Genomic DNA, 26,971 nt, shown 5'->3' with positions numbered 1-26,971 from the left:
AGAGGATGTTGTTCCTAATTTGTTAGCGTCGCACTTTACAAGAATAACTTAATAATCATCTGGTGAGTGGAACCGTTTTTTTTATTGCTGTATTTAAAACTTTAGTTCCCTGGTTACTTAGTGTGCTGAATGTGATTTTAGTTTTGCTAAGGGAAGTATTCACTGCAATGGTTGTAATAGCCTGATGGTTGTGTTTTTGGTTTCTTATGATTAGGATCTACTGTTTTTTTTATGTCTGAGTGAATGAGCTGCTTATCCTTTAACATCATGCTGTGTGTGACTGAGGTCTTTCTACAAAAAGTGCCCTCTCCTACATGGTATCACAGTCGCTTTCACACACATCCTTTGACATGTCACTGTTGTTGCTTTTGGTGATAGTGATGGCTTTAGGCTACCATAGGTTGTGTAAGCAGTGTGGTTGTGAGTAGCATTATGCATGTGGGTGCCATCTCTGAGAGTGGCAGCCCGAAGCTCAGCCTCAGGTCGGGTTGATTCAGTTGGGCACATTAAGTGATGCCATGTTTCTGTACTTTTTTGTGATTTTGGTACATGTTCCCCCCACTGAAGGTCTAATAGCCACAGTTAACCACTGCGCAAACATGTCTATAATAGATAGACTTCCCATTTCCCTCGGTCTCCCCTTATGAATAGTGAGCGGGCAACTTTCAAATCATTTCCCTACTCTTCCTTACCAGCTAACCAAGGAAATTCTGACGAGCATGACAAAGTTTGAGGATTTTCTTTTGACATAACTAATAACATTTACTGTTCTTTACTTTAAGTAGGAGGTCCAGATTTCAATAAGCGATAAGATATATATTTGGCCTGGCAAAATGGTTTTATGCGCTGACTGAATGGTAGCTAATAATTACTGTATGAGTTCTACTCCGCTGGTCTCAGGAAGAAATTACGTCTTTTCATAGTCTGAGACGGAGTCAAGACTATGTACAAACGTATCTGACCCCGAGACACTCGATGTGGTCTCGAGACCAGTTGAGGGTTACAACACTGCTCTCAGCTGTAAGAGCACCATGCAGTCAGTGTGAGCAACAAACAGTCCCTGCTTTCCTGATTGGTTGTTAACCCCCAGTGCCCTATTTGACAGACACACAGTGCTCTCCTTCTGGTCCAAGCACACCAAGACAGTCGTGAAGTAGGACGACAAAATCTATTCCCCTCAGGAGACTGAAAAGATTTGGCATGGGTCCTCAGATCCTCAAAAGGTTCTACAGCTGCACCATCGAGAGCATCCTGACTGGTTGCATCACTGCCTGGTATGGCAATTGCTCGGCCTCCGACCGCAAGGCACTACAGACGGTAGAGCGTACGGCCCAGTACATCACTGGGGCCAAGCTTCCTGTCATCCAGGACCTCTACACCAGGCGGTGTCAGAGGAAGGCCCTAAAAATTGTCAAAGACTCCAGCCACCCTGGTCATAGACTGTTCTCTCTGCTACCGCACGGCAAGCTGTACCAGAGCACCAAGTCTAGGTCCAAGAGGCTTCTAAACAGCTTCGATCCCCAAGCCATAAGACTCCTGAACATCTAATCAAATGGCCACCCAGACTATTTGCATCCCCCCCCCCCCCCCACACTACGCTCCGTTGTTATCATCTATGCATAGTTACTTTAATAACTCTACCTACATGTACATATTACCTCAACTAACAGGTGCCCCCACACATTGACTCTATACCAGTAGCCCCTGTATATAGTCTCACCATTGTTTTTTACTGCTGCTCTTTAATTACTTGTTTCTTTAATTTCTTTTTTTTTAATTCTTTTTTTTTTTGCTGCATTGTTGGTTAGCGGCTCGTAAGTAAGCATTTCACTGTAAGGTCTACACCTGTTGTATTCGGCACAGGTGACTAATACAATTTGATTCTCTACTCATCTGATGGGAAGGATTGTGAAACAAAAGCAGACTAGTGAGAACACGTCGGTGTGGGAAAAGTACGGTATGCAGACTCTAGTTTGGCTTTGGCACCAATCCTCAAACATACAAGGTGAGGTAAATCTGATACAAGTCAAATAAGCCTAAACATCCACAAATAACACTGGAAGAGTGATAGGAGATTGTTTCTGTCAGGTACAGTACTCAGATAACAGCCTTATTAAAAACACTGACACGTCAACTGCATAGAATGTGTAGATTGAGATAGAAGATAAGACAATTTCCCTCTGGTGCCTGTTATGTGGAGACTTTCCTAGCAGCTCCAGGATATTGACTTGTAATACCATCCCACTTAACAGGTCAATGACACCACAGAGGTTGTCTGGGAGTTGGGCCAGTGACAGTGAGGAGGTTAAACATCACTATTGATTCAGTGTGACCAGAGAACATTGAATTAGTGTGTGTGTTGGAGAGAGAATGAATGTACAGTATGTATTTGGGAATTAAGGTGTCCATACATGAGCGTAAACTGATATGAAAAGGTTACCGTAGCCTCTCCATTTCAAAATTGACCAAGACCACAGAAAAATCAAACCAAGCATCATTTCACTATAGGACAGAGGCTGGACACCAATACGCCACTGACCATCAGTCTAATGGCGTAAGAGAATTTGGATCACAATTTTTCTGAAACATAAGGTAATGTGCTCCTTTCCTCAATATCTGCTCAAAGATGACTCTTTACACACACAATTCCTGTAGCCTCCAAAAAAATTGGAAGTGTCATTCAAGATTGTTTTCCTGCATGGGATTTATAATAACTACAACATACAAATATAAACAACATCTGAGGAAACTATTGAGATGTTGCACAGCTAAGAATATTAGTCTGTAGAGGTTGTAGTCTATAGAGGTTGTAGTCTGTAGAGGTTGTAGTCTATAGAGGTTGTAGTCTATAGAGGTTGTAGTCTGTAGAGGTTGTAGTCTGTAGAGGTTGTAGTCTATAGAGGTTGTAGTCTATAGAGGTTGTAGTCTATAGAGGTTGTAGTCTATAGAGGTTGTAGTCTGTAGAGGTTGTAGTCTATAGAGGTTGTAGTCTGTAGAGGTTGTAGTCTATAGAGGTTGTAGTCTATAGAGGTTGTAGTCTATAGAGGTTGTAGTCTATAGAGGTTGTAGTCTATAGAGGTTGTAGTCTATAGAGGTTGTAGTCTATAGAGGTTGTAGTCTATAGAGGTTGTAGTCTATAGAGGTTGTAGTCTGTAGAGGTTGTAGTCTATAGAGGTTGTAGTCTGTAGAGGTTGTAGTCTGTAGAGGTTGTAGTCTATAGAGGTTGTAGTCTATAGAGGTTGTAGTCTATAGAGGTTGTAGTCTATAGAGGTTGTAGTCTATAGAGGTTGTAGTCTATAGAGGTTGTAGTCTATAGAGGTTGTAGTCTATAGAGGTTGTAGTCTATAGAGGTTGTAGTCTGTAGAGGTTGTAGTCTATAGAGGTTGTAGTCTGTAGAGGTTGTAGTCTGTAGAGGTTGTAGTCTATAGAGGTTGTAGTCTATAGAGGTTGTAGTCTATAGAGGTTGTAGTCTATAGAGGTTGTAGTCTATAGAGGTTGTAGTCTATAGAGGTTGTAGTCTATAGAGGTTGTAGTCTATAGAGGTTGTAGTCTATAGAGGTTGTAGTCTATAGAGGTTGTAGTCTATAGAGGTTGTAGTCTATAGAGGTTGTAGTCTGTAGAGGTTGTAGTCTATAGAGGTTGTAGTCTATAGAGGTTGTAGTCTATAGAGGTTGTAGTCTATAGAGGTTGTAGTCTATAGAGGTTGTAGTCTGTAGAGGTTGTAGTCTGTAGAGGTTGTAGTCTATAGAGGTTGTAGTCTATAGAGGTTGTAGTCTGTAGAGGTTGTAGTCTATAGAGGTTGTAGTCTATAGAGGTTGTAGTCTATAGAGGTTGTAGTCTGTAGAGGTTGTAGTCTATAGAGGTTGTAGTCTATAGAGGTTGTAGTCTATAGAGGTTGTAGTCTATAGAGGTTGTAGTCTATAGAGGTTGTAGTCTATAGAGGTTGTAGTCTATAGAGGTTGTAGTCTATAGAGGTTGTAGTCTATAGAGGTTGTAGTCTATAGAGGTTGTAGTCTGTAGAGGTTGTAGTCTGTAGAGGTTGTAGTCTGTAGAGGTTGTAGTCTATAGAGGTTGTAGTCTATAGAGGTTGTAGTCTATAGAGGTTGTAGTCTATAGAGGTTGTAGTCTATAGAGGTTGTAGTCTGTAGAGGTTGTAGTCTATAGAGGTTGTAGTCTATAGAGGTTGTAGTCTGTAGAGGTTGTAGTCTATAGAGGTTGAAAGGATTGTGTAAGAGTTCCTTTTCCAAGGAACTAGGAAGGCGAGACACTTAGGATACGGGTTGTTCTCTAGGTTAACATGGAGTAACCACATCAGCATTTCTAAATATTTTCTCTGCCTGGAGCATGTGCTTCAGGATCTCTGACAGACACACAATAGTACAGGAGGAATTTGACTGCCATCTTCTTTCCCAGTAAATCACTGAGACAAACTCCAGATAGTCCTACAGGTAGACACGTGATCACTTTACAATACAGATGATTATCATGGAAATTAAAATGCAAATCAACCACTAACAAAAGGAATGATTCTTTTCTACAGGACATTGAAGTTAATTACACACCTTACAGGCATAGTGTGTTTTAGTAGGGAGAACAGTTACTGGGATGGAAATTACCCTGAAATAGCCCATGTGTGTGCGCTTGTGAGCTGTAGACTTTTCAGGTCCCATCCGGCACATTCAACACACCACAGCTGTGCCAGCAGACTGCTCTCAAGATCACCCGCTCTCTAGATCACCCGCTCTCAAGATCACCCGCTCTCAAGATCACCCGCTCTCAAGATCACCGATGTGCAAATATTGAAATACCATAAAGTACCAGACATAAAAGATGAAAGTCTATCTAATTTAATATTTGGTATACCTGTCACATGTTAACTGCTGGTACAGTATTCTGCCCTATTTTCCTTCGTATTCCCTTCATTGTCTCCCCAGACATGAGGGAGACAAAGCAATGAGCCGCCACTGGAAAGACCAAAGCTATCCATGGATTTGACGAACCAGACAGACGTGGTGGACCTTCTTCCTGGTCTGCATGGCCGTGGACCGTTATGTTGCTGTAGTGCATCCTCTGATGACACCACCTTGCAGGCTGTGTGCAGCGGCTGCTGAGTGGAGGGATCTGGTGCGGCCCACCACCACCAGCCCTGTCTTCTAGACCCGTCGTCCCAAAGCCAGCGCTCCTTTATCCTCGTGGCTCTGTGTCTGGTGCAGTGTGTCTTCCTGCTGCTACTCTTCAGCTACTGCAGCGTGGTGCGCCAGCCTCGACACTGCTCCCGCTCGCAGCACCGCAGCCGCCAGCGCACCCTCACCTACTGGGTGCTGGGGGTCTTCCTGCTCTGCTTCGTCCCCTACCACCTCTACCTGCTGGGCCACACCCTGACCCACGTGGGCCTGCTGCCCAGCTGTGGCCTGGATCGGGCCACCAATGCTCTGCACCCAGTGGTGTTGTCCCTGGCCAGGTCCAACCGCTGCCTCAACCCACTCATCTACTACTTCTCCTGCAGCCTAGTGCATAGGGAGCCCAACAGCAGCACAGGCAGCTGCCAATGATGACCAATGCTGGGGCTGCCCCCAGAGAGATTGCCGATTCTATTACAGTACAATCTATAAAAGCAGAAACAAGTCCCCCTGACATCAATAAAACCAAGCACTGCTCTGGTAGCACTGGCTTGGAGGTGTTAAACTGCTGATAGAAAGTGAATGCAACCTGGCCTTGAGTGCTGCAGTTATGTCATAATATAACGTGGTGATAAGACTTGCTGTGTGTGACCTACCTCCCTCCAGGCGATGGTCTCCATGATGAGGTGTTCGCAGCGCTCCAGGTGCTTGACGATGTCTTTGCTCAGGCTGGGCTCAGCCTTGATGAAGCTTTCGATGACCTTGTAGAAGTCAAACGCTGTCAGCTGGAACACGTCCAGGATCCATGGGAAGCACAGGTCCGTCTCCACAGGAACGCCACCGTTGCTGTAGCCACTGTTCTTGAAGGTGCTCCCTGATTGGAGGACAACAGAGGCAGTGAAATCATGACTCATAGCTCATCTGTGTTATATTGATTATGATCCTGTTTAGAAATGTTATTAAAAGGGAAGTAGTTACAACTAATGACAGAATGCAGTGTAACATATATGCATGTTGCTAATTCTTTTAAATACTATTAGAGTGTCCTATGAGAAGTGAGTATATGGAAATTAAAGGCTGGTAGAATAATCTATACGTTCATCCAGACGACTGCATCCATTAGCAGTGAGTGAATGTGGCTTTTGAAGAAACTCACCACCATAGGTTGCCATGACGACCTCCAAAGCGCAGGCAAGGAGCGAGGTGTGGAATGTGGAGTCATTGAGTAGTTTACTGGAATGGAAATCACATGATTTAGGTCAGGGAAATTGGCAGTACACTGCGGTATAAATTCTGCAGCTATATTATTCAAATGTTTGCTTGTTGAGAGTGATTAAAGAGCAAATCCTTTTAATTCTGGTGAGATGAGCACATTTTGTTCTCTTGCATACCTGAAATTCTGCACCGACAGCCTTTTCTCTTCCTATTTGGGAAAAATTGATTTTTCAGAATTTGTCAGACATTTCAGAAAATATGGAGGTAGAACCGAAATAGGAATAAGACCAGGTCATGTACCGATTTCAACATGGACTCCATGACTCTGTAATACAACCGGATGCCAAGGGTGAACCTCTGATGAAAATAAGGAAAAGACATGAATTAGTTTATGACTACACAGTGTCCTATAGTGTGACCTGCCTGCACTGTATCATGGGGTGAGTTTATGACTACAGTGTCCTATATTGTGATCTGCCTGCACTGTATCATGGGGTGAGTTTATGACTACAGTGTCCTATAGTGTGATCTGCCTGCACTGTATCATGGGGTGAGTTTATGACTACAGTGTCCTATAGTGTGATCTGCCTGCAATGTATCATGGGGTGAGTTTATGACTACAGTGTCCTATAGTGTAATCTGCCTGCACTGTATCATGGGGTGAGTTTATGACTACAGTGTCCTATAGTGTGATCTGCCTGCAATGTATCATGTATCAACCAAACATTATACACCAGTTTCACAAGGTATTATTTCTGTCAGGTCTCAAAGTGGGAAAACCCTCTGTATGAACAGTTTATACCACCCCCCTTGTCTCAAGTAGTGCAATTCCTCTGTATAGTGTGCTGTATTTAAGCCAGGTGGTACCTGTTTGCCCAGCCCCACACAGCGTGGTCCCACAGCCTGACCAAACCTCTGGCTGAACAGCAGACCCAGACTCTCCACACGCTGCAACACCTCCTCTGTTGGGTCCACTGTGCAGTTCTGTCACAACAACAAGATGGGAAGGAGGAGAATGTTAAAAGGGCAGGAACATGCCCCCAAAATGACTTGAGCTATATGATTCAATGGGAAGGCAGGTGAGGTTAACCCTTAAACACAGGCGTGGTGAAACGTACCTTGAAATACACTGCCAGGTTGGAAGAGGGCTGGTCGCCAGAGGTGATGAGATCGACCCTCAACTGCGCGATGGAGTTCATGGCAGCTCTGCAAAGACATGGGGTGAAACACACATGATGAATATAATGGTAGGACTCTACGAGACAGAAACTGTTTAATCAACTGACATGCTGATTAGAATGGGCACACGCGTGTATCCACGTGCGTATGTTAATTTTGTCGATCCACAGACGCGATCAGGACACTGGTTGAAATATAAAAACAAACTCTGAACCAACTACATTGTTGTCAAGTTGTCCTGGAATGTAAATATTGTGTTGTTATTAAGATCGTTGTAGAATTTTGACCTATTTTGAGTCACACAATTGTGTGTTCTCTACTCCGACAATTAATCCACAGATAAAAGGGGAAACCTAGTTATTTTCTAGTAATCTCGCCTCCTTCAGTCTTCTTCTGTGGACTTTATACGGCGGTTGGCAACCAACTTGAAGGTGCATTATCTCCACCAACTGGACTGGAGTGTGGACCTCAGTTCATTTTCCAATCACCCACAAGTTCTATTTTAGAGTCTGGCTACGCAGACGCTCGTTGACATGTGCGAGAAGTTAGGATGAAATGATTAACTTGTACATTTATTTTGCAACGTGGCCAACATGTGACTTGTATACCTTTCTAGGGACACAAGATTTAACACTAATTTTAGAAAAGCTGAAGTTAGCAGGAGTGTGAAACATCTACACAGGACTAAAATCCAAAGCCATGAACTGAGTCATTTGTGTGTGATTTTCAACCCCTGACCCTGCAGATTGATTGACGGCGGTGTTGGTTTTTTCACCTTGTCGGCTCAGGGATTCGAAGCAGCATCCTTTCAGTTACAACACTCTAACCACTAGGCTACCTGCCGCACAAATGAAAACACGCGAGAGACACGTCAAAATATCAAAGCAGATCTCTCCTTGTGGTATTCGGGGTAACATGAACTGATACATATAGATTTACAGACTCAACGCACACCCATACAGGTAATCCCATTTATAAAGAGAAGAGGTTGAAGTAATTAAGAACCCATTTCATATCGGCAGGGTTTTTCTATCAATAGTTTCTGCTTAATACACATGACTTTGGAAAGGCAAAACTACCTATCAAACAACAGAGGTAAGTAAGCCTTGTTTGAGCCAGAACAGCCCATAGGGCAGGAGCTCCTTGTTGTGTAGTGTGAAGCGGTTGATGTGCAAGTACACCCCCCTGGACAGGACTCTCAAACATCATAGGAGTAAGTATCTGTTGGTCCAGGTGAACACGCTGTTCAAGCCAGTGGAGGTCAGAGGGGGCTCACCTGACAGGCGTCTGTGGGGGGATGAGAACAACATCTTCTGGCAGGTTCTTCCTTGGTGTCCTTTCCACCGGCATTCTGAGAGGAGAAGTGAGGGGACATTATACACTATAAAGTACTAGGTATAGCGAGACTTTCTTTGTCAGAGAAAATACTTCAAAAATTATGTAAACATCATTACTTGTGGTTCTACTTACGGTTCTACTTTGGGAGTGAGAAGGGTCTCGTCATTATCCAAGAACAGCCTACTGTCAAAGTCTCTACTCTTGAAGTAGAGTTCCTCATACTGCTTGTTGAGGTCAACCGCCTGAAACGTCAACAGGAGGTCAAGACAGGAATTCAATAACATCATGGGTATTCCAGGTCAATTTCACAATTACATAGAAACTGCAGCACTTTAGTATAAAGGTATGGTTTTGTGTTGAGGGGTGGAAAAGACCTCTACCATGACGATTTAGGCAGACTGACACCATGAATCATAATACCCATGACTGGAGACCATTTGTTATCGAGTCGTTACGGCAAACCAACATCACACGTCAATGTAGCTACTGTCCTGGCAGAGATCGGATAAATAGCCTATTAAACCACCGTCTTTGTCAATCCTTGTGACTGTTTCCTGGCTACTGGGGAAATAGTCCTGAATTAAAACAAATCGTTGTCAATTCAAAGTCAATATTAACACCTATTTCTTCTCCATACCTGTCCCTGTAATATACTGTCCTGAGATACCACATCTAATGAAAATCCAGCTGGTAAACATTGCAGTACAAACACATCCTGACAGAACAGCTTTCAGACACGCACACTGCCTGAAACACTGATCTGTTTTCCGATGGCTCTCATATAGTTATGAAATATGGTGGGGCTGCTAGAGATATTACTACCAGCAACTTGCCACTGATTATTGAACAGACACTACTGTTAGTGGACTTATTTTCTATATAACCTGGGTCATAGCAATAAGCTCCAGCATTTAATGTAGTGTGTGGTTCCTACCTGAGGAAGGTCCCGAGTCCCAGAGAGGCTCATTGAATCCAGGAAAGCAGAGAAACTGGTCTGGTACACGCTCTTCACCTTGAACACAAGTACAACAGACAACCAATGAAACCAATGAGATGACGCCCAAACAAACACAGACTTCACAGCCCTATAAATGAACAGACTAATCCACATCCATTCTGTGTAACAAAAATAACATCATACCCACATACACACACTAACAGCCAACGCGGCAGTCCCAAGTATAGAGACATTAAGCCATTTTATACACTGTGTACGGAAAGTATTCAGACCCTTTCACTTTCTCTACATTTACATTTAAGTCATTTAGCAGACGCTCTTATCCAGAGCGACTTACAAATTCTCTACATTTTGTTAAGTTACAGCCTTATTCTAAAATGGATTAAATTGTTTTTTTCCCCTCTCATCAACACACAATACCCCATAAAGACAATGTTCCCAAATTTATAAAAAAACAGAAATATCACATTTACATAAGTATTCAGACCCTTTACTCAGTACTTTGTTGAAGCACCTGTTGCAGCGATTACAGCCTTGAGTCTTGGGTATGACGCTACAATCTTGGCACACTTGTATTTGGGGAGTTCTCCCATTCTTCTCTGCAGATCCTCTCAAGCGTTGTCAGGGTGGATGGGGAGCGTCGCTGCATAGCCGTTTTCAGGTCACTCCAGGGATGTTCAATAGGGTTCAAGTCCGGGCTCTGGTTGGGCCACTCAAGGACATTCAGAGACTTGTCCCGAAGCCATTCTTGCGATGTCTTGGCTGTGTGCTTAGGGTCGTTGTCCTGTTGGGAGATGAACCTTCACCACAGTCTGAGGTCCTGAGCACTCTGGAGCAGGTTTTCGTCAAGGATCTCTGTACTTTGCTCCATTCATCTTTCCCTCGATCCTGACTAGTCTCCCAGTCCCTGATGCTTAAAAACATCCCCACATCATGATGCTGCCACCACCATGCTTCATCTAGTCGTGACGCATGGCATTCAGGCCAAAGAGTTCAATCTTGGTTTCATTGGACCAGAGAATCGTGTTCCTCATGGTCTGAGAGTCCTTTAGGCAAACTCCAAGCGGGCTGTCATATGCCTTTTACTGAGGAGTGGCTTCCGCCTGGCCACTACCATAAAGGCCTGATTGGTGAAGTGCTGCAGAGATGGGAGAACCTTCCAGAAAGACAACTATCTCCACAGAGGAACTCTGTCAGTGACCATCGGGGTTCTTGGTCACCTCCCTAACCAAGGCCCTTCTCTCCCGATTGTTCAGTTTGGCCGGGTGGCCAGCTCCATGAAGAGTCTTGGGGGTTCCAAACTTCTTCAATTTAAGAATGGAGGAGGCCACTGTGTTCTTGGGGAACTTCAATGCTGCAGAAATATTTTGGTATCATTCCCAAGATCTGTGCCTCAACACAACCCTGTCTCGGAGCTCTATGGACAAGTCCGTCGACCTCATGGTTTGGTTTTTGATCTGACATCCACTGTCAACTGTGGGACCTTATGTAGACAGGTGTGTGCCTTTCCAAACCATGTCCAATCAATTGTATTTACCACAGTTGGACTCCAATCAAGTTATAGAAACATCTCAAGGATGATCACTGGAAACATGGATTACTCATGTAAATATGGTATTTCTGTTTTGTTATAAATTTGCAAAGATTTCTAAAAAGCTGTTTTTGCTTTGTCATTATGGGACATTGTCTGTAGATTGGATTAAATAATTGTTCCTCATTTTAGAATAAGGCTGTAACGTAACAAAATGTATGAAAAGTGAAGGGGTCTGAATACATTCCGAATGCACTGTATTCTTCACATAGCTCATTCTAATACATCTACTACTGTACATATCATTCTTAGTATATCTTTCTGGTGTATATAAGCATAGATTACATTTGGATTACTGATAATTTTGTTTGGGTTAACTAAATTCACCCTGATATTCGTGATTTCGTGTTTCTATTTTTAATTATTATTATTTTATTACTTGTTTGACTGCACTGTTCGTAACAAGCATTTCGCTGTACCAGCTATAACATCTGCTAAACTGTGTATGAGACTAATAAACGTTTATTTGAATTTTGTCCTTAAGTGGATTGGATGTTTGTTTATTTGGATCCCCATTAACTTTTACAGATGCAGCAGCTATTGTTCCTGGGGTCCACAAAAAAAACATGACATGTAACAAAATATTGATACACTTAGACAAGGACAGTCACACACACACACACACACACGTAAAATGCAACAATGTAAAAACAATACAAGGCAGGGCTCTAAAGTAGGACCAATACCATATATTTTGCTGTACGACCAGGAGTTTTACTTTGGGAGCACTGTGATAACAATCTCCCAGATAATAGCTGTTGTAATAAAAGGCGTCGCTGTACCGTTGTTTCCAAGTGCCCAAGAGAAACAAGCGAGTGCAGATTCGTTAGCGTCATAGTTGTGCCATTACTACAGCAAAAACGGCTTGCTTCTAGCCCGACAAGTTCATATGATCTGCCCCATAATTCCAACAGTTGTATCTTCGATTTTACTTTCATAAACCATGTCGTGGGCAGTTCTAAAACCCTCGCGTTAACCATTCGTTTACACTTTTTTCAATGTTACCTCATTGGCTAGCTAGGTAACAACCTGGCAACTTTACCAGTATATCCAAATATTTGGGGACACCAAAAGAAAGGTATAGCTTCTTCAGGAGATCAATGATCATAGCAATAAATAAATGACAGATCTCTTGCATGTCGTCATCACAAATTTGATGTTAGAGACTGTGCACAATTTTCAACATAATGCACCTCAATAGGAAAGTAGTGTTTTTACACAATTTTGAAACCTAATATTCCACAAATTACTTTGTAATTTCGATGACAGGTATTCATATCAACATTTTAGCTTTTATTTATTTTTTAAACGAATGTATTTGATGTTACATATTAGTGTCTAGGGCACAACATGTGCTTTAAAAGTAGTTAGAATTCATTAAGGCCCAATATAAGTTGTATCTCAAGCAATGTAAAAAATATTTTAAGTTGGGAGCACCAGTGCTACCAAAGATTTTTTATTTAGAACATTGAAGGGGTAGTGAATTTTGACGACTGCGGGACTGGGATCTAAAGCTACAACAAGCTGACAAGCCATGAGTGTAAAGGAGTCAAAATGTTGTGTGAACCTCTTCCACGCTGCAGTCGTTCTCTTTGCAGAGGGTCTCCAGGAGCTGCACATCCACCTCTGGCGGGGCTTGACGGGGCTTGGCTTTGCTCTGATTGCGACGGGAGGTTCTTGTTGGGGGGCTTTGGGCTGTGCTGATGACTGATTCTGAGGGCAGGGGGTAAAAGGTTAGATTTTATAACCATTCATCTACAGAACGTATCAGACCTGTGGTAATATAACACACTGAAGGAGTAATGAGTGTGATAATATATTCATAGGGGCAGTTGACCAACGCAAATGTAAGAGCATGTCTATCCGAGGGCCTGAGGCTTGCAGTAGTAGAGGGAAAGGAGTCTGTCTTACGGTAAAGTGGTTGCAGAAGGCTGGACGGGCAACGCCTGATGAAGAACTCCAGAACACACACCATCAGATGGAAGGATATGACCAGGTCATCCTCCATCTGCAGAGCCCTTCCTGCAGACAGTAGACACAACGCACATCAGGAGCAGTATCATAATACCGGCCAGTCTTAACAGCGTTGTGGGAGAAACAGACCGATGGACAGAAACCTGCTGTTTATCTCGCCAGAACTCTGAGTAGACACGGAGAGGGAAAACATAACGAGTGGAAGATGGAAACCATCTCAGAGCCCTACATCTACAAATGTGTATGTTGATCTTCGCCTTGGAAAAAAACAATTTACAACGTTAGTGATCAACAAGTGCTGACCCACCCTTAGCCAAAAGGAACATTGTCCAGCAGCTCCGCAGGATTTCTTTCCCCCTGGAACAGAGAACATTATTGACATTACACTACATGTTGGGAGCAAACTACCCATTATCAACATTGACCCTCATTTACTATTGGATAAATGGGACCGAGTGAAGACACGGTTTAAAAGTTAGCAATGATCAGCATTGTGGCAGGGATTATCATTCAAATTAGAGGTATTTCTGTACTTTTTATTCACTTACTTTGCTTCTGAGTCCTCTGCATAGATTTTGCTGCATGTCCTGAAGCAAGATAAGTGGTGATAAATATTGCATTTCAAATACAATGTGAGCACATAATTACATTACTAAACAGCTCAAGTTCAGGTTGTGTACTCTGAAGTTTGCATTTTTGTGAAAATCTAAAGTTGGATAACAATAAAAGCTGACAAAAGGGTCCAAAGAAACTACACTGCCATCTAGAGGTACAGCACGGTTAGACATCAAAACTAGGCATTAGGAAACATGACGTTACGATACTCCCACGCACTTCTCAAACCTCTGGTAGAGTGCCCGTGACACGTCATACTTCTTCTCCAGTCGTGTCACTGCTGAGTTCACCTTAGTGCTGATGGTGTCCAGGTTCACATCCATCTTCTTCAGCAGGCCCAGGAACTGCTTCACACTGCACACAAGAGGACACGCGAAACTGCATCTAATTGTAACCAAGAATTGGAATGTGTTCACTTGGCCGAACACCTGTTATGTTTGCGTTAAGGCCTGAACTTTCAATAGGGAAACTTCGGCTGATATATGCATTCCTCATTATAACAGAGGCAGGCACGTCCACAGACAGGGCTCTACCAGAGCAGAGCACATGCCCCTTTGCCCTTCCAGTCTCCAAAGTTCCCTTTTGGGTGGTAGTACAACCCCCCCCCCCCCAAAAAAAAATGTGTTTATATAAATGGTTTGTCATTGTTGGTGTCGTAACCCACTGCCTGCAAGTCATCGTGACGTCGTCAAGTTCACCATCCCCCACATTGTCCGTTGGTTGATCTGTTCTGTACGGAGCTCGCACGCCCGGTTATGCCCGTTTTCCAGTCTGTCTCCCGGTATCCAAACATGCATGGCTTGAGAGATGCGGTCGCCAGGCAAGTCCCTGTAGCTAGCGAGCTAGTTTAAATATCCACAGTACTGCCACAGCAGCATAACATTTAATTAACACTTGATATACTTGATTTAGCCTACATCATCAATATCCGGCCAGTTTGTCTAATGCACGCAGCATAAAGATGCAGAAATACAGAAGAGCGGCTGCATCAACGACTCCCCGACCAAACTCCATGGTTCGTGGGAAACGAGCAGGAATAGGCTTTTGTAGGCTAAAGTTCAAGCTGTCTTTCAATGGTGCAACTGCTGTCGGCATCGAAAGATTATCCAATCTGAATAGAAGTTCTGAGGTAAGGACAACAGCAGTGAAGCCGTCGGGCAATACAGATTTACATGATTGATATAGCTACAAAGCGCATTGATGTGAATCACACCTGTTCACTCATTTAGCTATTTGCGCCTTACGGATTGTAGTTATGAATGGCTGTTCACAAATGTATGTGTATTTTAACCCAATAATAGTTTAATTGAAGAAGTTTAAGCTGCCCTTCAATCCTTGTTTTTGCGACCAGGACAGACAGTGAAAAATGCACTCTTGTACCACCTGCATAGTGCAGATCCCCGCCTGAATCTAGTACTTACTTCAGATCCACTGCCTTCAGGATTTGAGTAAAGGTAAAACTTGCAACTTCCAAGTCTATCACAGCCACAAACAGACAAGCAGCCCAAAGCCTTTTTTGAGTGTCCTGTGTCGACAGAGAGAAGAAAAACAATGTATCGTCAGTCTGTGTGAATAGCAATGAATATAGTTGATTTCAGAAACAAAGAGTTATGGTTCAGTTGTTTATTCACTATAATCTTTCCATCATCAGAGCAGACAGAAAGGGCATCAGTAGATAAAACACATTGTATAGTCTACTAGTAACTTGGAGACAATGGGTGGATACGTACAAGAACATTGTCCACTGAGGCCTGAACTGCCTTCCATATTGTCCAAGCACGATCACACACCGCATCTGTCACCTGGAGACTCTGACACAGAGTCATAAAGTCTGCATCCTTCTCTTGGTGCCTGACGATTCAAAAAAAGAAAAAAAGTCACATTTAGATCAACCATACTTAGTTTGGAAATGGTGCACTGAGAATAGTAACAAAATCACTTTTGACAGTCATGATTTGTGAGGGGGGTAATAAGTACATGTAGTTGTTGATGTAGAATTAGTGTGTTTTGTCTTGCTATATCCATTTTTTGACTTATAAATTAATGATATATACCCATTGATTCTTAAAGAATATAAGGTATAAATGCCTCATGAGCTTAGTTCAATTGTTGCACCCCATCAGAACCCCAAATATAAGCTTGTTTTACTCCAAAGTTTATAAATAACGTAAATGTAAACAAACGATATGGCCTCAAAACATGCTTAAAACTATACTACTGATATCATGGATGTTCAGTCCTTGCATCCATAGCTGTTTATGAATATGAGAGCAAATATATTTTTCTGGCCTATCCCTCATCTTTTTACCAAAACAGAGGCAAGGGGTTCCCCTTTGTTATTGTTTCAACTACGGACTCTAGCTTTAACACCATCATTCTAACACTCAATGGGAGGCCTTGTAGTTCAGACCCAAATGTTGCGGTGTCCATTCTTACTAACGTTGAACACGATTTCTGAAGTGGGAAATAATATGAACCGTGATCAAATGGACTGGAGTCAATTTAGTAGGGGCTCTATGAAAGTTCTGTCCCCATTAGTTAAAGTGATGACTGTCGGGAGATGGCTATAGTAGCAAGTTAACTCGTTTGGCAAGGTGCTTAGCAGCTACTAGCTAGCTACTTGAACAAATTTGTTTTCGAATCTAGCTATCTAGCCACCTAAAATTGCTAAATAGCTGGAAAATAACAGCTTGATGTTACTAAACTTAAAATGTAAACTTGTAACAAATAAGACAACGGGCATGTCATATATTCCCAAATAATAACTAGCTAGCTACTGATTGACAACTAGTTAGCATGTTTTCCCAGCTGTTCGTCTGGACTTGTTTTCGTGGGGGGGATGTTGTTAGTAACGTTACGTTAGCTAGCTACCAAATAGTTAGCAAACGATCATTTTACGGAAAGAAAATAACGTTATATTGTAGTCAGTAACATAATCGGGTACGTTATATGTTTAACAATTATCTTGTTAAATACGATGGCTGGACGGGCTGCTTACTTTTCAATTGATAAATCTGGATTCTCCTTGTCCGGGGAGGCGTTTTTTATGCTGGGCTTCATTTCCTTGTTCTGTGCTGTTCCAGAGTTGCGTTTTTTGGGAGGCATCTTTGTGGGTTATCAGATTATTAAAGCTAAATTATTAAATGTATCTGTTTTCTATTTTATAGCCTTTTTAAGAGTTTACTTCGTTTATATCCCAATTTGGTCCCGTACAATCCCCGGTTTTTACTTGTCAGCTCCCTGAAATCCTACTACGGATTCAGGTCTTCGATTCTCAGAAGAAAGAAACCGCGGGAAAATGTCGCATACGTGACATCCGCCAGACGTCATCTCCGCTCCAATCTGACATTCGTCTTTGGCGCCATCTGTGTGTAGGCCTACTGTACCACCAGCAGAGCAATTGATACATTGTGCCATCGACGAACTGCCTTGTATTGTGGCAAAATAAATGTCTTAGTTAAAACTACACAAAAAAAGACTGTTTAAGAGTCCCCAAACATGTTGTGCTGCTGCCATGTTGTGTTGCTGCCATGCTCTTTATGTAGTGTTGTCTCTCTTGTCATGTGTGTTTTGTCCTATATTTTAAATGTTTTACCCCAGTCCCCCTCCCCGCAGGAGGCCTTTTGGTAGGCCATCATTGTAAATAAGAATTTGTTCTTAACTGACTTGCCTAGTTAAATAAAGGTTAAAAATAAAAAATAGATCTCTGTTGTCAAAGTTTCACCTAGGTTTACAGTCAAGAAAGAACTGCCCTCTGTGTATACCCACCACCAGCACTAGAACATGACAGAAAAACATATGTCCAGTAGCCTAATATTAAAACTATATATGTTTTATTCCTTTGCACTGCTAGTCCTCTGGTGAGCTACAGATCAGAATAGAGATGAAGACCACACACAGTGATTCTCATCCAATAGCACTGTTAGTGGACGGTGAAACAGCCTTGCACCACTACATTTGTCCTCTCAGGAAGAAAAACATGGGGTGTAATCATTAGACCAAAACGTTTTGCAACAGAAACAATTTATTTCAAATGAAAAATGTAGCCTAACGGTTAATAGCATTGGGCCAGTAACTGAAAGGTCACTGGTTTGAATCCCTGAGCTGACTAGGTGAAAAATCTGTTGATGTGCCCTTGAGCAAGGCTGTAAGTCACTTTGGATAAGAGCGTAGAGTAAAATATTTTGCAGTAAAAACTAGTTTCTATTGGAGCAATTCCAGTAGGTCCCTCCCCGTTTCATTCTGTTAAGTTCCTAGTGAATACACCCATGGTCTCTGTGTATACATGCTGCAGCCATGTCCTTTAGGCTATATAAACACTCTAGCAAAATTGCAAATAGACAATGTAAAATGTATTTTTAAAGCATAAATAAAACTACCAATTCACATTGTCCTGAAGGACAATCTGATAATTTTTAAAACAAAGACTACTTAGAAAATGTATCTTTAAAGTGTCAGTATAGCAAATGGCAAAATGGTATCCTTCTGGCTGGCAGGGTATGATGCCTGGACAGTGACATACTTCCTTTGTCTCTTCATACAAAGTTCTGCAGGTGATGATATACTCTTCACCTCCACCAGTGAGGAAGGGTCATGCCTCTGTCCCATTTTCCCAGGCTATAGCTGTGAAATCCACCTCGGTAAGGTTGACAGTGTCTCTGTCTGTCAGGTTTACCGTGAACGGTGCCTCCATCCTCTCCGGCTCTACTCGTTCCTCTCCTCCTCCACTGTTGTTCAAGTTGTTCCCCCTCCAGGAATTTAGAGGTCGAATGGATTTCTTAAAACGCTGAATGGAGAGAGAGAAAAATTAATAATAGAGATTTTTAAACTGAATGGCATGTGACTGTTTATTTTCATAACTGATGTAACCCTTAAATTATTTGCACACTGGCAGCCTTTAACCTATCAAGAGTTTAATGTGTTCTTAGTGTGGCTTCAGTATTCAAGTCATTTCAATACAGCTTTATTTGTCCCCTTAGGGCAATTCCTATAGCCATGTAACATGGCTTGTGTAGTGACAGACAAGGGGAAAATGGGGCGGACGGTACTGACGTTTTTCAGTGTCCCAGACTCCTTGCTGATGGCCACGATGGCCCAGATGGGGATCTGCAGACAGCAGGTGGCGCCCATGCACACACCCAGTGCCTTGCCCCAGCGAGGATACACATAGGCACCATACTGCAGCGGGGTGTTGTACATCTCAATGAAGATATAGGTCAGAATGAACTGGATGCACAGGGACACAGAAACAGAGGGGCATGTGAAACAAAGGCAACAGAAATAAACGCATCTACACTATGAAAGTTTAACAGCAACCATGGAATCAAAGCAGTGATCAAAAACTCACAGTAGCTTTGGAGAAATAGACCAACACCCAGACAGACGCAGCAAAGTGCGGCTGAGCATGCACAGACTTTTAAACAGACGTCTGTATGATAATCCAGGCAGAGCCTCTATGGTATGATCCATTCCCTCTTTCTGGCTCAGGATACTTGGTTAGTTCACTCATTTATGTTTCTATTCAACAGCTACTAAATACTTTTTTATTCAAATACACACATCATACATACTGTGCATACATGAGGGGTGATTGAAAATAAACCCATAGAGAACACAGCCGGGGGAAAAGGGGATAGAATGTCAGTCTCTTTAAATTATTCACCACTGTCAGGGTGCAACAAAGGGTGGATTTTAGACAGAGGGATGCTTTTTCAGAGACATAATGTAAAGGTAGAGGGTCTGACTCACCAGTAGGAGAAATGGGGTGCAGAATACCCAGCATGCTTTGAAGTAGAGCAGCACTTTGCTGCACCAGGGAGGACAGAGACAGATCATGTCAATGATGTCCTGGCAAAACTGGTTCACTCCTGTGAATGTTACGGAATGTAGACACACATGCATGCTTATTAGTCAAAGTATCTGAAGACACTATTGACATACAGCAAGTGTGTGGCATGTCTGAATAGTGGTTAGTATGTTTAGTTAGTATGTGTAATGTAGCATGCAGGGTATGGAGCTAGAGTTGCATGGTGATGTGTACCATAGAAGAAGGAGATGCCAATGCACATGAAGAGGGTGATGATGATGAGGCCGAAGCTAGTGGCGAAGGAGTCGATGAGGGTGAACCAGTAAATCCCTCCCTATGGAGAGACAGACATCAGTACACACACACACACACACACACACACACACTTCAATACAAACTCACATCAGTGATCAACAGCAGTCCCATTAGATAGAAGCCGAAACACAGCAGTCCCAGGAACAGAGACTTCTGCTTCATGTTAGCTCGGAGCTGTGGGAACTCATCCAGCACGGCCGTGGTGATGCCCTCCATGTTACCAAACTACAGAGAGAAAACAGGGCCAGAAAGACAGGGAGCGGGATGTTAGATGTATATGTTTTGTTAGTTCAAAGAGCTGGGGGTTCAATACAGAACAAGACTGTGGTTTACCAGAGTGTCGACCCCCAGCATGAAAAGCATGAGGAAGAAGAGGATGGACCAGAACACCGAGCCTGGCAGTAGAGCAAGGGCTTCTGGGTACGCCACAAATGCCAAACCAGGACCTGGAGCAAGAACAACAATGAGCTTATTTTTGCCATAAAATAGCTTTTTAGTGCTATGATAATAACTGGATATATTGTGATTACCATGTCATAACCGTAACAGAAATGTGCTTCTACATCTGCATTGCCTGCTGTTTTAGGCTGGGTTTCTGTATAGCACTTTATGACATCGGCTGATGTAAAAACGGCTTTATAAATACATTTGATTGATTGATTGTTAATACAAGAGGAGTGACTGGCTCATCGAGAACTACCTGTATCTGCCACCTCGCCAACAGGCACTCCCTTCCTCCAGGCCATGTGACCCAGGATTGAGAATATGGCGAAGCCCGCAAAGAAGCTGGTGCTGCAGTTCCCTATGGTGATGACCAGACAGTCCCTGAAAGCAACACAATGTTCGATAGACTCCATTTCCCAGCATGCCTGTAGCCTCAGAGAGAACAGTAGTAGAGTAGAGTACAACTGACCTGATGACATTGTTGTCAAACTTATTGTAGGAGGCCATGGAGAGCAGCCCCCCAACACCAATCCCCAACGAATAGAAGACCTGTGAGGCAGCATCGTTCCACACCTACAAGGTGAACGGTGACAGTTAAGACATGCTGTCTACTTTGTTGACCAGCACCAAGGGCCTTGACACTCATCATTACAGATAGACCCATACACACAAAAACAAACTAACTTGACTTTACTCTAGAGATTCTACCAGCCTGTCTCCACTAGGGGATGTAGTTTACCTGTGCACTGGCCAGCCGGCCCCAGTCAGGGGTGAGGTAGAAGGCCACACCCTGAAGTGACCCCTCCAGTGTAGCACCCCTGATGATCAAAACGATCAGCACGAAGTACGGGAACGTCGCAGTCACATAAACCACCTACAAAGTTAGCAACACCAAGCGCAAGGATGTTTGTTTTGAGGGCATGTTTGCGTAACATGAGTATGTCTGTGTTTAAAGGTCTGTGTGTGTTATATTACCTTGCCAGAGCTGCGGATGCCCTTGAGCATGCAGAAGAAGATGATGACCCAGGCAGCCAGGAGGCAGAGAGCCAGGGGCCACCTGACAGGACCAGGGTCATGGAGGCCCTTACTGTTCACCACACCCAGAACACGCTCACTGGAACACAATACACCGAGCAAACACACACACATTTACACAGAGTATTCAAACCTCTAGCCAAAACTAGTTGGATAGACCCAGCAAACAGAGACATTTTTAACAGGAGATAGATGTTACATCATATAGTAAAGTCAGCTCATCTCCTTAACGACATGAACACATACAGCACAGTGTACACACAGCACAGACTTTTTGAAGGAGAACATTTCAGGCATTTCATGGTCGTCAATATTTCAATACAGTTGAGGGCCAGCGTGACGCTAATTCCCCCACGATAAACCAATCCTAATCTAAATTCAATCATGCAAAGGACATCCAATCATTTTTAGCGAAAAACACTCTACAGTGGTGGAAGAGCCCTTACTTCCAGAAGACCTCTGAGGGGCTGAGGGCTCTGCCAGAGGAGCTGTTCACAGTGGCGTTCCCACAGAGGTAAGCATTGGCTGGGGCATCACAGGACCAGGGCAGGGGGCTCTGGAAAGAGCTGCCCAGGTAATAGAAGGTCCAGGCTATGATCACGTTGTAGTAGAGGCACACCAGCATAGACACACAAAGCATCCCAATGCCAATGCCTATAAAGAGACACACAGGCAGATTGATGTGTGTAGTCCAGATGAGTGAGCTTTTGATGTTGGAGAACATAAGATTGAGGCTAATCAGTGTTGGTGGACAATTATGGAGTGTTGGTGGACAATTATGGAGTGTTGGGAGGACAATGGGGTCATGGGGGTTTACCTTTGAGGAGGGGGCAGCACTTCCACACTGTGATTGGTCCAGCAGCTCCATACTGGCCTAGACTTAGCTCCATGAGAAAGAGGGGGACACCAGTGAAGAAGAGCATGATGAAGTAGGGGATGAGGAACACACCTGGGGACAGAGGAGGCCACAGGTCAAACAGGAAACGGGATAATACAAGAGGCGACATCCCACATTAATTTGATTGTTATAACACTGAGCTGCTAGCCACACAGATACATGGCATGTAAGAGTATGTCCTACAAACAGCATTATGGCTATATAATCACTTACTACATCTGGAAAGCTGCCAGCCAGCAAAGGGTTTTTCTATCGCTCAACTATTGAAGTCTCAGCATGTGCTAGCTTCACATGGGGAGCTGAAGTTTGTGTACTATAGTTTTGAATGAACCATTCAGTAGACTTAAGGTGTGTTTTTCTGTGCACAGGTGTGTGTTGGCTTTCTAGCACCACTGGCTGCCTGTGATTGCGTGGCTTTGGTTTCAGCTCTCAGATGAACTCTGCAGCACAACCCACAGAGGGGAGAGGACAGTGCAGACCTGAAGGCCAAGGTAACATAATACACATCCATTTCAATACAATAATACAGCTTAATTCATACTTAGAGTTTGAGGGGCAGTGTGAAGTGTATGAGGGCTAAAAGCCAGCTTGGCTGTGGGTTACTCACCTCCTCCATTGCGGTAGCAGAGGTAGGGAAACCTCCACACATTCCCCAATCCCACACAGTAGCCGATACAGGAGAGCAGAAACTCATACTTCCCACCCCACTGCTCTCTTGGGAGAATACGTGGGTCTGGTGGGGGTGCAGGGGACGGGGGGCGGGACTCAAACTGTGGCTGGGATGAGGGATTGGTGACATCATGAGCTAAATTAAACCCATTCAGCTGTGCTGGGCTCTAGAACAGATATAACACATTCAAAACTGTCAGACAGATCCTCTATCAGAATAACCTATAATGATGTCATGCCTTAATGTTGAAAAGTTGGATTCCACGTCACAAGTAAAGTACTCCCCCTCTATTTTAACTTGTATGAGACACTGGGACTGCACATTGTTTAAGGTGAACACAGTCAGTGACAATGGTAGGCATAGCTATGGAGTCCAGGTTTACAGATATGGGTGTGGTTCACACATCAGGAAATATGACATTGTCATGAAGTCTTTGTAAACCATTGCGTGTGACCTCTAGAGCTGTGTCACTCTTGTGCCATCCAGTGCAATTGATGCAAGCACTCATTCTGCTTCCTCCCCTGCAAGGCAAACAATTTAACTCACAACAAAATAGGAACTATTGCCCCTATGTGTGTGTGTGTGTGTGTGTTGTCAGTGGACCAGTCGGCTAAACAGACAGAAAAGAGAAGAACTAAGAACACCAAGAGGACAGAGGTCAGGTGAAAAATGCAGTTCAGTTTTGAGAACTGCCATTCATTTGATTTAGGCCACCACCATCCGCCTGCCTCATCATCATCATCATCATGACTCATTGTAAGTCATAAAAGGGGTAGAAAGAGTAGCCTACAGGTAGTTGTTATACAATGAGCTACAATAGGTTATGCAAAACAAACAATAAAACGAGAGCAATGCGATGGATTGATGTTAAGCCTGTATCAACTGAAATGTATATAGTCTTAAAACTTTGATTATGTCTTTGAAATAAACATTGAGAGGTTTATACCCAAGGTAGTTTTATATTGGATATTTGAACCAAGCATGCCATGACTCTGAAGATGGTATATTCTGAATCAGGGAAGGATGGACAAAACCCACAGCTTTAAAAAAAAATCTTTAATAGCTCTCACACAAAACGAGCCATGACAATGACAATTATATATAGAATTGTCATTGTCATGGCGCGCTTTGTGTAAGAGCTATTGAAGGTTGAACCCCCTGCAAAAACAAAATCAGATTTCCAAAAACCAAAAGCCATGGATTTTTAATCCATCCTTCCCCCGATTCAGAATATATAATTTCCATATTCATGGCACGTTGTGTAAGAGCTATTAAAGATTTTTTTTAAAGCTGTGGGTTTTGTCCATCCTTCCCTGATTCAAAATATACCATCTTCAGAGTCATGGCATGCTTGGTTCATATATTTTTTTGTTTTTGTTTACATCTTTCAATCTTCAATAGCCATTTCCTTTCCAAAAGTGCCCTCATGGGTGGAATGTTATTAATATATTTCATAATTAATATTATTATTTTTTTAAATTACTGACAAGTCTGGTGTTACTATGTCAAACAGTTTTGTTATATTTAATGATGTATATAAAAAGTAATATTGCAATGCAACTCAAAATTGAACACATGTAAACTCTTTTTTTAGGCCCATAACCATGTGTGAGGTGTATACTTTTGTTTCAAAGTAGATTTGTTTAAGACTACCAAGAATCACTCTGTGTGGCCCTGATTCAGCCCACTGCAGTAAAAGGTTAAATAGCAGGTTGGTGAGGTGGAGGAGGCGGGTGATCAAAATAAAAATGTTTAAAAACAAAAGCTGTAGATTTTTGTAGATCCTCCACCAATGCAGAATATATCATTTTCATAGTCATGGCACGCTTTGTGTTAGTGCTATTAAAGATTGAAAGCCTCCCCCAAAAAGAAAATGTAATTTGAACAAAAATAGCTGTTAATCTTTGTCCATCCTGTTCCGATTCAGAATATATCATTTTCATTATCATGGAACTTGTGTAAGAGCTATTAAAGATTAAAAGCCCCGCCCCCCAAATAAAATAAACATTTCAACAACAACCAAAAACTGTCCATCCACTCCTGATTCAGAATACACCATCTTCATAGTCCTGGTATGCTTGGTTCAATAGCTATCAAGTAGAGAAAACCGAATATCCAGTACAAAACTAATTTTACTGAGGTGACAATGGTGACCTGTAGGCTTGTAGGGTGTTGCACTTTCCACTACATTGGATGTCAGAGGAATGAACACATACGGGTTAGGTTACTTTTACAAATACAAAGAACGATGGTTCCATTGGTTTTCCATAAATTCCAAAACAATCCAATATTCACAAAGAGGTCAAATTAGACCTTTTAACGACGTTTAAAAAGTTCCTATTAACTAACAACAGGTTGTTTCCTTGCTTACCCCTTGTTGATGTGTTGATTTTTTCTCTGTTATGTTCCCAGGTGCCGTTTTTGTCTGCTCGCTCGGCATTTTCCCGGGGAGAGATTCACTTGGTTTCTTTGGATGTTCGATACATTGTTCAGATTAAAGTTAATGGTAATATATTCGTGCTTTGACAGAAATGTTCGTCAGTGATGATTGAAATCGGCACTTTTGGTAATGACCGGGAAATTACAGTACAGCGCAGGTGCAGTCGCTGAGGGGATTCGATGAATCTGTCCCGGGCGCCCGTTACACGTGTTTTACTCCGGGTGAAGCTTGATTGCATTCGTTTTGGAACCGAGCTGCCTTCCGGGTGTGAGCCCGTTCAAAGCCCACAGCGAAATTGGACCAAACAAACGTGACATAATTAAGCACGTGGAGTAACGAGTAGGATTCTGTATTTTCAGATGTAAAAATGATTGCTTTTGATAAAAACGCTTTATCCGGCTTCCCAGTTAAAATTAGTTTGAAAATTCAAACATATATTTTATGGAAAAGAGATGTATGTTTCTGGACGATGCACCATGCCGCCTTGTTGACAACATGGTGGAGCTGCGCAAAGCTCCTGTCTCACTGCTTTTGCCCGGGGACGTCATCGGCCATAGACGGGTGCCCCGCAGTTCAGCATAATCGAATCCGCCCATTGAACAAAGGGGGGGAAAACACGCCCTCTTTTTAAAACACCTTTACTGTTGGTAAACCACACCCTTTCTACAACTGCACCCCTTCACAAAATGTTTTGCCTACTGTATCTGTCTGTCTGTCTGTCTGTCTCAATCTATTTTCATCAGGTTATTGAGCAGCTACAGCAGGTCTAATCAAACCCTGCTTCTTCAAAGACTGTCTTTTTTCTATTCTGAGAAAGTGTTGCTCAGAGCATCAGTAGAGGAAACCAGCTGCAACAGCAGGAAATTGCAGCCGTTGCTATTTCTATGAAATGAGAAACCACATATTAAGCTCCCCTGTTGTGTTGCATGGCCAAGAAGATGGAATTGTGTATGTAACATGCAATATGATAAGAGGCTACATGGTGATCTATAAAAAAAAATTCAAACAGCAGACCATATGAACAAAGTGGCTAAATGAGGAAAAAATAAGTAATGCCTTCATTTGTATAGCATCTTGGCTTGCGATGGTCCATGGACATAACTTCAAATCAAATCAAGCTTTGTTTATTCAACACATTTCAGACACTGAATGCAACGCAATGTGCTTTACAGGAAAATAAATAAATAAAAAACAATGAAAATAAAAGCTCAAATATTTACTACACAGCAAACATAACATAAAAACAAAAGAATGACAAATTGAACAACTAAAAAGCACCCTAAGGAAAAGCAAAGCCAAAAACATGTGTTTTAAGATCACTTTTTATTATGTCCACAGTTTCGGCTCCCCTCAGGTTCTCTGGCAGGCTATTC

At 42.7% G+C, this 26,971-nt stretch overlaps 2 protein-coding genes across 2 annotated transcripts in view; both read right to left on the bottom strand.

Moving 5' to 3' along the window:
• rb1 (retinoblastoma 1) overlaps positions 1-17,293 on the bottom strand; it is a 41,230-nt gene extending 23,937 nt beyond the window's left edge. Inside the window, exons 1-17 of the mRNA XM_055942549.1 lie at positions 16,989-17,293; positions 15,721-15,841; positions 15,412-15,515; positions 14,210-14,344; positions 13,924-13,962; positions 13,683-13,732; positions 13,313-13,423; positions 12,969-13,114; positions 9,787-9,864; positions 8,985-9,094; positions 8,791-8,865; positions 7,454-7,541; positions 7,203-7,319; positions 6,636-6,692; positions 6,512-6,543; positions 6,277-6,353; positions 5,777-5,994 (exon numbers count right to left, since the gene is read on the bottom strand). Coding sequence (XP_055798524.1) covers positions 5,777-5,994; positions 6,277-6,353; positions 6,512-6,543; positions 6,636-6,692; positions 7,203-7,319; positions 7,454-7,541; positions 8,791-8,865; positions 8,985-9,094; positions 9,787-9,864; positions 12,969-13,114; positions 13,313-13,423; positions 13,683-13,732; positions 13,924-13,962; positions 14,210-14,344; positions 15,412-15,515; positions 15,721-15,841; positions 16,989-17,095 — 1,665 coding nt within the window. The 5' untranslated portion in view covers positions 17,096-17,293. The remainder of the gene's footprint in view (positions 1-5,776; positions 5,995-6,276; positions 6,354-6,511; positions 6,544-6,635; positions 6,693-7,202; positions 7,320-7,453; positions 7,542-8,790; positions 8,866-8,984; positions 9,095-9,786; positions 9,865-12,968; positions 13,115-13,312; positions 13,424-13,682; positions 13,733-13,923; positions 13,963-14,209; positions 14,345-15,411; positions 15,516-15,720; positions 15,842-16,988) is intronic.
• A 635-nt stretch (positions 17,294-17,928) lies between these two features.
• Positions 17,929-25,898, bottom strand: slc6a7 (solute carrier family 6 member 7). The gene is made up of 14 exons (XM_055942548.1): positions 25,530-25,898; positions 23,096-23,324; positions 22,408-22,539; positions 22,037-22,244; positions 21,531-21,669; positions 21,295-21,429; positions 21,025-21,128; positions 20,812-20,936; positions 20,445-20,557; positions 20,199-20,336; positions 20,031-20,130; positions 19,739-19,857; positions 19,043-19,216; positions 17,929-18,776 (listed from the first exon to the last, which is right to left on the bottom strand). The coding sequence occupies exons 1-14, from the start codon at positions 25,596-25,598 to the stop codon at positions 18,582-18,584; spliced, it is 1,980 nt and encodes a 659-aa protein (XP_055798523.1). The 5' UTR covers positions 25,599-25,898; the 3' UTR covers positions 17,929-18,581.
• Between the last annotated feature and the right edge of the window lie 1,073 nt (positions 25,899-26,971).

The sequence above is a fragment of the Salvelinus fontinalis genome, chromosome 13, assembly GCF_029448725.1.
Source record: "Salvelinus fontinalis isolate EN_2023a chromosome 13, ASM2944872v1, whole genome shotgun sequence".
NCBI lineage: Eukaryota > Metazoa > Chordata > Actinopteri > Salmoniformes > Salmonidae > Salvelinus > Salvelinus fontinalis.
This window is presented reverse-complemented; position numbering and strand designations above follow the sequence as displayed.